Raw genomic sequence first — 13,881 nt, 5'->3', positions numbered from 1 at the left:
ACAAGCCCATAATGTTGGATACAGCATTAGTAGTGTTCTGCTTGACACAGTCACATCATTTAAATATCTGGGTATAACATTGCAAAGCAGTATTAAATGGAAAAAGCATGTGAGGCTTGGTGAATGGTCAACTTCAGTTTATCGGGAGAATTTTAGGAAAGTGTAGTTCATCTGTAAAGAAGACGACATATAGGAAGCTAGTGCGACCTGCTCTGAGTACTGCTCAAGTGTTTGGGTTCTGCACCACGTAGGATTAAAAAAAAGACATCAAAGTAATTCAGAAGCAAGCTGCACGATTTGTTACTGGTAGGTTCTCTCAGCATGCAAATGTTACGGATATGCTTCAGGAGCACAAGTGGGAATCCCTGGAGGGAAGAAGACACTCATATTGAAGAACACTATAGAGGAAGTTTAGAGAACTGGCATTTGAAGCTGACTGCGTAAGGATCGTACTGCTGCTGACACACATTTCGCAGAGAGACCGTGAAGATAAGATACGAGAAATTAGGCCTCATATGGAAGCATATAGATAGTAGTTTTTCTCTAGCTCTATCTGCAAGGGAAGCAGGAAAGGAAACAACTAGTTTTGGTACAAGGTACCCCCCACCAAGCACCGTGCGGTAGGTTGCAGAGTATGTATGTAGTTGAAGTGAGGTGGGTGGCCCCAGAACTTGTCCACTAATAACTGTCATGTCTCGACTGCCATCCACCCAATTGGCTCCAAGCTCACCCTGATGCTGAGTTTATTTGTATATTTTTTGAGGGAGAGTTGTTTGATCTTCATAATTACAATATATTGACAGGCCTAACAGCAGTCACTACGGCAAACACGGAGATTACCATGATAAGTAAATGTCAGTGCTGACCTGTCCTCAGAGTGATAAAAATAAGTTCATCAAATCCATACCTGGACATGGCTGACCAAGCTGCGCCAGATGTGCCCACTATACTTCGATTAAAATTTTTGTTACTGATGTTGCACCGAGTTGAGTCGCAGGGACAAGCTGGCATCCAATCATAGCTCTCTCTCAAGAGCTATGCGCTTGCTTTATTGGCTGTTTTACAAGTACGCACAGCACCTTGTGTAATGCAACTGGCTGCACACTGGCAACACTGCCCCTGCCATGGCAGTCTGTCAATCACAGAGTAATTTTAATCATAGTAGACATGGCACAATCCAGGAGGAAAATGTAATTCAGTAAACACTAACAATGAGGTGAGGATAATTCCCGGAAAACCATAAAGTGATTTTGAGATTGCCTTAGAAAAGTACAATAGAGTCATCACTGTACACGCTATATATCAATAACAAGAGTATAATTTTAGTTGCAGAAGTCACTTTTCCATGATGTACGTAACTAAAGAAATGTTACTTGCCTAATATACTTATAACTAATAGGATTTGAACAAAATATCAACTTCATGCCCACAAACTCTTAATGTAGAGAAACTTAAAAGTTGTGCACGACGAAACATAAATATGTAGTAGCCAAGACGACTCTGTTAATGACACACAACAGGTGATGGTGAAGTCAAATTTCTGTAATGAAACGACAAAGAAATTGGACAACATGAGATGGTCATAAACCACTTTAGAAATTCAACTGATCATAGACTCATAAGATCCAGAAGCTAGAGAGGTTCATTTGACAGGACATTAGAAACGTAAATTATGACCTTTTTTAAAATAGGGAAGTATATCATATTAAATTAAGCTATAAGTTCATCATAACAAAGGTTGTACAGATGAAGATGGAAGGGGGAATTATTTAACAAACATACTACTGCATACAGCAAAGTACATTATAGGCGCAAAGAAATCAAAAGAAAAGAAATTATCAAGCGGAACTAGGCAATTATTAAACAGAAGCCACTTGACCCATGAAAATAAGAAAGGTGGCTGGAGCCTATGGTGTTTCAATAGAAATAGTTAAGATTGTAGGCAAAGTAATGCAAAAGAAACCTGCAAAATCATCTGCAGAATGGCTGCATGGGAAACTATTTCTCTTAAAATGGAATGATGCTGTAAATGGTTCTCTTAATGAGAAAAGAGATGAACAAAAAAACTGTATAGGCCTATCTGCCTCATCTCCATAATATACAACATTTTATATAAAATTATCACCAACAGAATAGAAGAAGTAGAAGACTTTAATCAGACAAGTGAAAAAGTTGGCTTTAGAAGTGAATGCAGCACAACAGATCATTTGCATGTCACGAACGAATGTATAGAATAAAGTAATAAGTATGAATTGTCACTCTGTCTGAGATTCATATAGTTTGAGAAAGCTTTTGAATCAGTTTCAACAAAAACTTCACCAACAGCCCTTTAGGAATAAGGCACGGATTCAAGCTATGTCAGCGCATTGAGAAGTATATAAATCAATGCTATGTCTTCCGTTAGATTTCATCAGAATTGTGTGAAATTCAATTCTGGAACAGGAGTAAGGTAACAAGATTTCACGCCACCAGAACTATTCTTAACAGGACATGGAGAAGTTCTCATGTCATTAAAATGTACAAAAGGAAAAGTAATACCTCAACCACTTGCATTTAATTAAAACATTGTACTATATGCCTCTTGCATAGATGAACTATAACAAAAAAATCTAAGAACTTAGTAGAGTAAGATTGAAAATACATTTGAAAGTAAATTACAGTAATATTGGAATAATGTATAATCAAGAAATTAAAACAAAACTAGTACAAATTAATAATGGAGTCATACAAACAAGTTAAATGTTTGTGACATGGATTTGTATTCTGTAGACCATTCAAAAAAACTGAGTCTTAGTCAGCAAGCAGTGAAGAGGTATGTTGTAATGAAGTAGACTGGAAAACAAACAGAGAGATCAGGGAAGAGACTGCATTGGAAGGCATAATTGTGACTGCTTTGAAAATGAATGTAAGTGGACAGAATATGTAGCCAAGCAGACTGACAGATTTAGTTCTTTATTGATTTCCAAAAGAATGACTGAGGTGGCAATGTAAACAGATGACATTTCAAAACTTGCAGCAATACCATAATGCACAGAAAAGACCAGTGGATCCATATAATTGCAAAGGCTCAGAAATTAATAATTTTCTCTCTTTGTCTAAGAGGCAGATCACAACACACAGCCAAGATTTTTTTCACAAAGCTTTCACTCACTGCCTTGGGGGGCATATTTAGTATTAAAGTTATCAATATCACCTTATGCAGTATTAAGTGACGAACTCCAGCTATTCTGATATTCAGGGTGAACCTGAACTCCACTGAAAAAATTTCAGAGGTTCTTCAAGGATATTTTCTGAGTATTTTGGTATAACGGACCCATGGCCTCTGTTGGTTCATTACAATAGTCATGAATAAACATAGGCTTCCACAGTCATTGACACAGTCAATCAAATTTTTCTGTGTTTGTGACCTCATTGTCAATATGTAAAACTACTCATGTTTCGGTCACTGTTACAAGTGACCTCCTTCAGGGTGTTTTTTGTTTCCACCCTGCAACAGTGATTAAAACATCAGTAGTTTTACACATTGACAGTGCAGTCACAAACTCAAAAAAATTTTATTAAACGTAGTTACGATTTATTCTGTTTGTTACCCCAGTTAACTTTGTTTCTGTGAAAATAACTTCATTACTGCGAAATATCCTATAATGTGCAATCACCACAACATACAACACAAAAAGCAAAGTATTGCAACAACCCACCACTGCAGAGTGCTGTGATGTGGTGGTGTTCCTGTTGCTGCAGGAACAGCTCAGCATAGTGTCAGTGTGCCACTCGTCCATTGCATTAAGTGAAACTGCTCTCGAGGTCCATAATGATCAACTCTTCATCAGTATACCTACGTGCACTGCTGTGTATCACTGTTAACGTGCAACTAACTCCACTGGAAAAACAAACCGGAAACAGAACCAAGTAGTACTGAATGCGAGCTTGAGGGCAAAGAGTAAAGTGGGCATTACTGCTGCAAGCAAGTACTGTGAGTAAATGGAATAGGTCATTTCCAAACAATACACACACTATATGCCATCGACATTTGCATTATTATTCATATATTTCCAGTGTAATACAATAAATCAAATGAAAGCTATTACTCTGTAACACACCACCCAAGATCACAGATTCCTTATACCAAAATACTCAGAAAAAATAGTTAACAATTGTACGAATGCACGGTTTCATGGCAATACGAATCGATAAAATTTTCTCTAGCTTCCAGCTGCGTCAGGTGGTTAAAATGAGGGATTTTAACCACCTGACGCGGCTGGAAGCCCGAGAAAATTTTATTAACAGTTAATAATTCTCTAAATTTTGTCAGCGGAGTTTGGAGTCACTTAGTACACACATTCTACTATTACTGATACTAATTTTATGCATGTGGCAACTACTTTATTATCAACACTGTGTCTGCATGAAAATGCAGCTAGTTTATAACAACTTACATTCCCTTCGTCTAACCCTATGGCAAAGTGCTATTTGAAAAGCAAAATATATAATCAATCAATCAGTCTCCTTCAAACTTATAGGCAAACAACACATATTTACCTTATATTCCTGGACGGAAAAGAAATATTGGGCAATTAAACATTAAATGGTTGGTTACTTTATCCAACTAATCAAAGTGATTATACTTATAACTTTACTGTTACATGATAGGATTAACTTTCACTAATGCTCTTTAATTCTATTAACTTTCACTAATGCTCTTTAATTCTACAGATCTTGAATTTAACCTAACAAGAGGGTCTTCTCCAGAGCAAGTAACTGCTTGAATTTGCTTTTGAAGACAAAGTTCCTCACCACCTCCTCAACAAATTTAAGTACAAAACCTTTCCTCATCCACACTACTCTTCTTACTTATTTTCTCCCCCTCCCCTCACCCATTCCAACAGTATGACCCCTTCTGCGACAACACCTTTGCCATAAAACATATTTTCTCTTATAACAAGACAATTTGGCACTTTCTTGACAACTTCTCTAAATCACTGAGTGCTAGAATAAATTCCTGAGTTTCGACACACTTCATGATGTTAATGTAGTTACACAAACTAGTGTTGTATTACTTACGTTACACATCCCAGGTAGTAGTAGTAGTAGTAGTAGTAGTAGTAGTAGTAGCAGCAGCAGCAGCAAGAAGAGGAAGACAGAGGAGGAAGAAAGCAGGCATACACAGGATATTTCATATTCTGACTTACTTTCAAGGCCAGTATATACTATCATATTTCTTTGCCAAAGGAATATGATCAAATATTCATCAAATTTCTTTGACAAAGATCTTTGACGTGGCGCTAAAAAGGAGTATTACACTGTTGTCATATTTTTCATCAAATTTCAAGACTGCTGACAACTAGTTATTTTGCACTGCAGTTGCTCTGTGTGTGTACTTGGAAGAAAAGTGGCGGAAAAAAAGGAAACGTACTTGGATTAAGCCATAGGTGTTTCAAGACAGTAAAAGCATTGAGTAAAATTTGTTACGAGAGCTGCTAGTGGAGGACATCAAGTCTGATATATAAATTACTGAATGGATGAAAGTGTATTTCAGTATTTGCTTAGTAAAGTGGCTTCTCATATTACAAAACAGAATACTCTCTTGAGAAATGCTGTATGTGCAGAAGACAGGCAAGCTATCACAAAAAGCACTGAAGGGGGAATATGTGAAGGTAAATAAATGTTTGGTACACTATATTGGCAATAAGAATTTTTTTATTTTTGAATAATTTAATTAATGGAATTAAGAGTTCCAACAACTACAAAATTAATAAAAAGTGCGAAACAGATGAAGTGCCTTTAAACTTGGGGCATCCAGAGTTCCAAAATAAACAAAGTAGAATGGAAAGCTAAGAAAGAATTTATTATTTTAAGAGTGTGACCACATCCTCTGCCTGGATGTTTACAGGTGTAGAGGTGGATGGCTGTAGCTGTGCTGGTGGACATGAAGTCACCTGCTGCACATTCCACACAATTAATAGCATGCACTGCGTCCCTTGCTCACCTTCCACCCTAGTTGAACCAAGTTTATTACAAAAAAGTCGAAGCAACACACCAACTTTGAAGCCATGTTTAAAAACACACCACAGAGAGGCCAAATAGCTGTAGCAACGCCAGCGCTCCAAGCCGTTACATTTCACACTGCAGTGAACAGAAGACTAATGACTGTTCTGATCGTATCTACGGCGATGCCCCAGTCTGATCATATTTATTTGACGACCGGCAAGATTTGACAAAGTTCTCTATTACACCATCAAACTTCTTTGAGAAAATATTTAACATATCAACTTTGACAAAGAAATATGATAGGGTAATACCGGCCTAACCAACTAGTGAGGTTAAAAGAGGAATAGTTAAGCAACAAATATACACTGTTAACAATCAGATGATTGCTTCAGGAATGAATAATGAATGCATTAAATAGGTTAGCACAGGAGAGTTATTATTTTTTTTAAATAGTCCTTTGCAAGTATGAAGTGAATTCAAGGAAAAACAGAAGTTAAAAGTGAATATGCCAAAACAGAGATAAAGGTGCAAGGGAAGAAGGTAAAAATCTACTGAACTATCTAAAAGATAGATAGTTATAACATCTCACTGCAGCTGAGGTGAAGACTATCAGGGGCTAAGGAAGCAGAAGCCACCAGCATACAATTCCTGTGCTTCTGGAACCTGGACCTTAAATGTAGCATTGTGAAGCCTGTATAATTGGCCCTAGTATTAACACTTACACAGAAAGAACTGGAATAATTTTTAACAAGATAATTTTCTCTATGAAATATCACTATGATTCATTTCTACTAATATCACATGCAGTAAATGCATTAAGTGACAATAAATCCATAAAATAAATCAACTGTCTAATTGAATTACATGATAGATAAAGATAAGAGCAAATTTGTGATGACAGTTAAAAAACTGTCTTGAAAGACACTATCTATAAAAAGTTAGTGCACTGTTTCAAAGCTCTTTATGAAGCTCATTGACCAATGTTTCGCAGGGATCATACAATAAAAAGAAATTTAATTTCTGAAGTGACAGTTCCCTTTTCACTAAATCGTTGGTTGTATCTAAGATTTCGTACAAGGTTGTTGAATCACTTGTGAGGTAAATTCTGACAAGCTCTGGGAGACCTCATGCTGCCTCTCAGAATGAGAATAGTGGAAAGTTTCAGTAGTTACGGATGTATTAATTCTTTTTCTTTCCTATCTCAAATATGAGTGCCTTCTCACGAAAAAGAAATGATTGTCACATTACTTACTCCTCCCACACTCTAAACAGTAATCCGAAAAACACACAAATGTATTTACACTGTTCCAAATGAGTGTTAACCATTTCCGCTATATGGTTTTGCAGTTACATGAAGTCAATTTACAAACAAAAACAAATATCAATTGTACATGCTATTTTGCTTACACATGGTCCAGTCATGTTAATGTGACCATCACCTACGTTTGACGTCAACATGCAATAAGCACTCTCAGATGGCTGGTGGGAGCACTCACAGTGGAGACTATATGAAGTGTGTCAGGGGGGGGATGTGGAAAACAGGGCAGTACTTGTTATATTGTAGGAATTTAGTGACTCACCTGACATGGCAAAATGGCACTATCCAAAACCAATGCAGAGGCAACTGTGATGCACTGCAGACTATAAATGACAGGTGTGAATGATGACTGTGGAGATGTGTACAGTCAAACAGGTGTGCAACTGTTGAGTAACTGACTGCCCAGACGAACCAAGGGGCTACCAACAGTCTCTCCTCAATGATCGTTCAGCAAAAGTTGCTCCATATGAACCTCCACAGCACGCGCCTGATTTATGTGCCCCTCTTGACAGCACTTCATTGGTGATGAAGGCTGGAATTTCCATACGAGTACCGCAAATGGACATCCACTGAGTGGTGATAGGTGGCCTTTTCAGATGAACCATGTTTTAGGCTCCATCAGACTGAAAGCAAACACTTTACAACTACTGTCAGAGCGGTCTATACAGGAAGAATTAGGGTCTGCGGAATATTTTCGTAGCATTCCCTGGATGATCTTGTCATTCTGGAAGGCACACTGGATCAACGTAAGTATGCATCTATACTTGGGTACCATGTCCACACTTACATGAAGTTTGTTTTTTTTTTTTCCTCAACACGATGGCACCTACCAACAGGGCAATGTAATATTTCACACTGCTCACAGTATGAATGTCACGTTCAAAGGGCAGCAGGATGAGTTTACTGTTCTCCCCTGGTCACTGAACTCCCTGGATTTAAACCCAATCGAGAATATGTGGGACTGTCTCAACCGGGTTGTTTGTGCAATGCTTCCTCAATGGAAAAATAGTGTGCAGCTGGTCATGGCACAGCAGTAAGCATGGCTCCACATCCCTGTCGGTATCTTCCACAACCTCAATGACACTCTTTCTGCACATCTTGCAGCAGCTTTTGATAGATGCTCACATTAATGTGAGTGGACAGTGCGTTTTCTGTTTAAGAGGTGAGCAATATTTTCCTACACACTGAGGTTATAGAACATTTACAGTTCTAATAAAATAAGAAATAATAAAATCCCTTAGGAAGAAGTTATCAAAACAACACTGTTTTCCTACTTTTAAACGAGCTGATCGATTTTGTGAGACAAAGGAGAAGAGACTGGTGTCCTGATTAATTGGAGACAAGATTTTGGAAGATTAAGATGTAACAAGTGTTGTAGGATGAAAAGTCATAGTGATAGAAGGCATGCAAATATGATGAAGCTAACAATTTTTAGTAACCTGGAAATTCCATGCAATACTTTAGAGTAACACGAGAAATTTCATAACAAATACAGAGATTTTGGTAGACAGTCATGTGTATGAGAACACAGAGGTAATTTCATTATAATCAACAAATTAATGCAAGTACAGTCAACTCATAATAATTATTTCAAAATTATGACAAAATCTAGTTTGTTTTCTTTTTCTGCCCATTTCAAAAGGAACATTTAGTGTAGGTACAATCACTGTTAACACCATCTGCAACACAGACAGTATCCTGAGGAATTAGTGACAAAAATATTTCGTGTGTGTTTTAGTAAGCAAGTCTGCACCACATATACATTGCTGACAAATTTCTGATTGGAAAAAAAAGCAACTCTTAATTTTCTGGCTCTATACAGTTCAAAACACAACAATATTTACTGTAGTAATACAAATAATTTCATATAGTTGGAGATTTTTCCCAGTTCATAAATTAATAAAATCTCCAATCTGCCAAAATGATTTCAAACAGCAGCGATACAATGCTGCACACAAATTTGAAAACATCTACAATAACATGCACAGCCAACTGCCAGCAAACCTGATGTGGACATGAAAATAACTGAAAAAGGAAAGTGATATCTAAAACTGTGAACATTTTTTATTGGTCTTCCTAGTTTATCAGCAGAGTTTTTTAAGTAGACCTCTTTGGCTATAAAACCTTGTGTCAGCCATCAGACAGTATTCTGATCACTCTGTGTAATAGGCTCCACTTACGTAACTAATCAGTATCTTTATTAATCAGCAAGGGCAGTCATGTTCCAAAAATTCAAATATTTTATATGCCCTTTTACGAAATGAGAAAAAGTACTAGAATTTAAATGTTGATGTCAGATATTTATAAGTGCTGATTTTAGATACTTACACCATCTAAAAAACTAGTTCAGGAATAATTCATTTCATTAATACAAAAAGAATTCTCATTTAACTGAAAAACTGATATAAAATAACTATGTCCCAACATATTTTACTGTGTGTATGAAATTCAACATACCCCTTAGTCAAACTTCAGAGTTACTTTAGCCATTTCTTACATATTTTGCTTCAATTGAAAATTTATAGATAGCAAAAGAAAATAAGAATTATGAAGGGTGGTTTCTATAAAAAGAATTGTTGTTAGTTTTCAATCTATTCTACACAAAAAAAGGGGGGGGGGGGGGCTAGGAAAGGACTGGGATGCTATGAAAATGGACACAGGAAAATGTGACATTTGCAAATACTTGCTATGAAACTTTTTCAGACCACCAGCCATGAAGTTGTCGTATGCTTATCAACATAAAGTATGTCCCAGACAGTGTCCATCCAGAAGAACCCGTTGGATGTTCTTTCTGAAACACTTGAACTCAAGTTCTATACTGTTATGGAGTTCATAAGATAACATCAGCATTAAAGAAACTTTCATTACTGTCCCCATTATATACCAAGAGACCTCGATAGAAAGTAGCCATACTCAAAGAATATGCCAAATTTCTGATCATTGACACCACTGCTTTCAGGATGACAATTTTCTGTGATTTTTTTTCTAACAATGGAAATTCCAGATTGGAATATCAATGACATTATGAAAAGGATAAGTTGCTACTAACTGTAAAGACGACATACTGAGTTGCAGACAGGCACAGGAAAAAGACTTATGCATGAGCTTTCGACCAAAGCCTTCTTCAGGGGGGGGGGGGGGGGGAAATATTCACACTTCACACAGCTGGACATTGTGGTCGCGCATGCGTGTGTACGTTTTCTTTTCTGAAGAATGCTTTGGCAGATAGCTCGTATGCTACAGTCTTTTCGTTGTACCCGTCTGTAACTCAACATGTCATTTTTATGGTGAGTAGCTCTCTATCCTTTTTATAGTGTTATGGAATTTTTTTCTGCTGTTGAAGTCAAAACAGTGTATATTTCCAAGACTCCTGTCACATGCTAAAAATGTATCTTGCAACAAATAAGGACAATTTGTTAAATACTATGTACACCAACTTCCTATTAACATTCCTAAGATTTAAGTTCACAAGTTCCTTTCCATTTCTTGCTCAACTAGACCAGCACCACCACTATTTCATCCACACTTCTTGTCATTCTCTGTCAATAAACATATTACACACACACACACACACACACACACACACAAAGGAGCAAAATGTCATTATCTAATGTCTTTGCTGGTCTCATCCATCTCACTCAAATAATAATGATTTTAATACCTATTATTGGAAACTCAGTAAATTCTACTCCACAATATCTCCAGAAGCAACCACAGAGTGTATAGCCCACATCCAGATTACAAATCATAAACAAAGCGTAAAAACAATGAGAACCACTTTCACAAATATTACCAATTTACTTAGTGACAGTGAAATACAATTAGTGTCACAAATTTTATGCAGTGATTTGAAAAAGTTGATATTGTTCTCACTTAAAAGGCTTTATCTTCAAATAAAAGTATGATGCATATTTAGAAGCTGTTTAATGACAATTAACAAAAATACAGATTTGGCGCTAGTTCTTGAGTAAGGTTCATATATTTCCAAAATAACAAAGTAACAGAAAGGGAAAATAATCTTTATAAATACATTAACTGAAGACATAGCTCATGGACTTTCAGTACACGAACATTAATGTTCTGCAACTGCATGTTATGCCATCTGGGAGTGATTCCCGTGTTTTTTCCTCCTTTCTTCAATCCTAGGGTCTATTAATATGAATAATTAAAACCAGTACATGACCCTCATTCCTATTTTTAACATATCTCATACAAATACCTAAAAAATCAGATTCTCTTAATTTAGTATATGTAAACTTAGTATCAAATTGAGGTTTGCATTGATCAACCATGCACAATAATGCATAGATATATTTCTAGCCACTAAAAAAACATGATCAATAGAAAAACTGTACATCAATATGAAAGCTGCAATATAAAAAGTGTCACACATTGCATATGCTGACCTTGTAACACAGTGTACAGCATGCTAACAGAAAAAAAGTAGCAATGAGACAACAATTGTTGCAAAACAAAATATATAGGGCACACACTAATTGAAATTACACGTAGATCACACAGTAATGACATGGAAATTTATTCTACAATATTATGTATGTATGTGTATATACATATCTCACAAACAAACACACACACACACACACACACACACACACAGTCTCTTTTGCCTTAAAAATGTAAGAAACAGTATGAAAACCACATCTTAAATTTGTGTGAATTAACAAAAGCACAAATTATATTATAAACAGCATTTAGTTTCTGTGAAATTTGTTCCGATGTCTGCATTTTATATAGCAATCTTACTTCTGTTGTACAAATATGCTGTTTGTATCTGACACACACACACACACACACACACACACACACACACACACACACTGTAAGGATACGAATTAGTATATTCTTCCAGAAGAAACTATGTGCCACAGCACAAGGGTAATGAAAATACCACGGACTTTAAGATTAGCTTTCACCACAGATAAGTCACCAACTCAATACATGAAGCTTATTTAACAGACTAACATAAATTAAATTTTAAGTCACAGAAACATCACAGCCTGAAGGCAGCACCAATGATGTTCTACCACCATAACTTATTAAATGTGATATGTTTCTGATCACTCGTTTCAAACCCAATGACTATAAAAGTATGGAAATACTGAAATGTGGCTTCACTGATGCTGAAGATACAGGATTGGGGCATAATTTATGGGCACATGGCAAAACTTGCAGTTAACATGACGCAAAACTTAAGTCTCAATTCAGGTTTCCCAATTAACAATGATTTACTTTTTACAGCATAACAAAAGGGAAAAAACTGTGATACACGAATACCCAACACACAGTGATTTTAAGAGTTATAGTAGTTTGATAATCAAACAGTGGAGGAAACATACATGTTTACAGGTACTAGTACGGCTGAGGTCTCTGCAGCTGACGAGCACCTACTCTTGGTTTCCCAGCTGTTGGGTACGTGCCTTGGACTCCACTGAAACCATCATACACATAGCCTCCTGGGTATTCATATGCTGTTGTGTAATCCGTCGAGTAGTCATAGCCTTCATAGGTTGTACTACTATAATTAGTTCCAAAATCTTGCGGGTATGAGCCAACGTAAGTTCCATAGCCTTGGTTCACCCAATTTGCAGGAAAAACTCTACCACCAGCTGCAGTGACAGTACCTTCTTGATTCACCTTGACCTTTTTGACGTCTACTTCCTTTCCTTTGATGAATTGTTTGGGTGTCTTCAACAGCTCACGAACTACATTTTTCGAGTCGAAAGTTACGAAGCAAAAGCCTTTTCTCTGATTTCTAGCTTTGTCATACGGAGTTTGCACATCGACTACAGTACCATATTGCGAGAAATAAGACTTAATGTCGTTGTCTGTTATGTCAGCAGTCAAGCCACCAACGAATATTTTGCCATGCTGCGACTTTTTTATGATTCGCTTGAGATCTACTTTCTTGCTGTTTATATAGTGTTCAGACGACAGCAACTGGTCAATAGTTTTCGGATCTACAAATACTATGAAGGCAAAGCCTCTTGACTGTCCCGTGAAAGGGTCAATTTTAATCGTAACGCTGTCAACGTCTCCAAACAAACTGAAATAATTTTTAATCTCGTTCTCTGTAATCTGTCTCGGAAGCCCGCCGATAAACAACTTTCTGTCATCATCCCGGCCCGGGATTCCAGCCGTACCTGTCGACTGTATACCATTAGCAGCGGGCGGCATAAAGCCCTGATAATCTGTGTAATAATTCATTCCAACGCACCTCACAATTACGAACTTAGTTCCACACAACTTCCTTACGGTTTACAAACAATCCTACTATACCGGTTCCAACGATACAAATTACGATGGCGTGCAGCCAACATTGAAAAAGATCTCAAGTGTTATAAGAAAACCAATAGTATTTTCTATGCATTCCATGTGCGTTGAACACAGTTAATTCCCTAATTGCCACATGACGTTAAATTCACTGCAGCGTAAAGTGCCTATTGTAACTACAGCAGAATCTTGAACGAACAGAATTACAAGTATAACACTACGTACCGGTACGATGGCATATCCCGTTTTCTAACGAAATAAGACATAAAAATCTAAAATGAATT

At 36.8% G+C, this 13,881-nt stretch overlaps 1 protein-coding gene across 1 annotated transcript; it reads right to left on the bottom strand.

Annotated features, from left to right (window-relative positions):
- Positions 1–11,213: 11,213 nt before the first annotated feature.
- Positions 11,214–13,634, bottom strand: LOC126248978 (RNA-binding protein squid-like). The gene has a single exon (XM_049950535.1). The coding sequence runs from the start codon at positions 13,529–13,531 to the stop codon at positions 12,677–12,679; it is 855 nt and encodes a 284-aa protein (XP_049806492.1). The 5' UTR covers positions 13,532–13,634; the 3' UTR covers positions 11,214–12,676.
- Positions 13,635–13,881: the final 247 nt, after the last annotated feature.

Source organism: Schistocerca nitens, chromosome 3 (assembly GCF_023898315.1).
Source record: "Schistocerca nitens isolate TAMUIC-IGC-003100 chromosome 3, iqSchNite1.1, whole genome shotgun sequence".
Lineage (NCBI taxonomy): Eukaryota > Metazoa > Arthropoda > Insecta > Orthoptera > Acrididae > Schistocerca > Schistocerca nitens.
The sequence above is the reverse complement of the archived record's forward strand: the minus strand, read 5'-3'. Positions and strand labels throughout refer to the sequence as shown.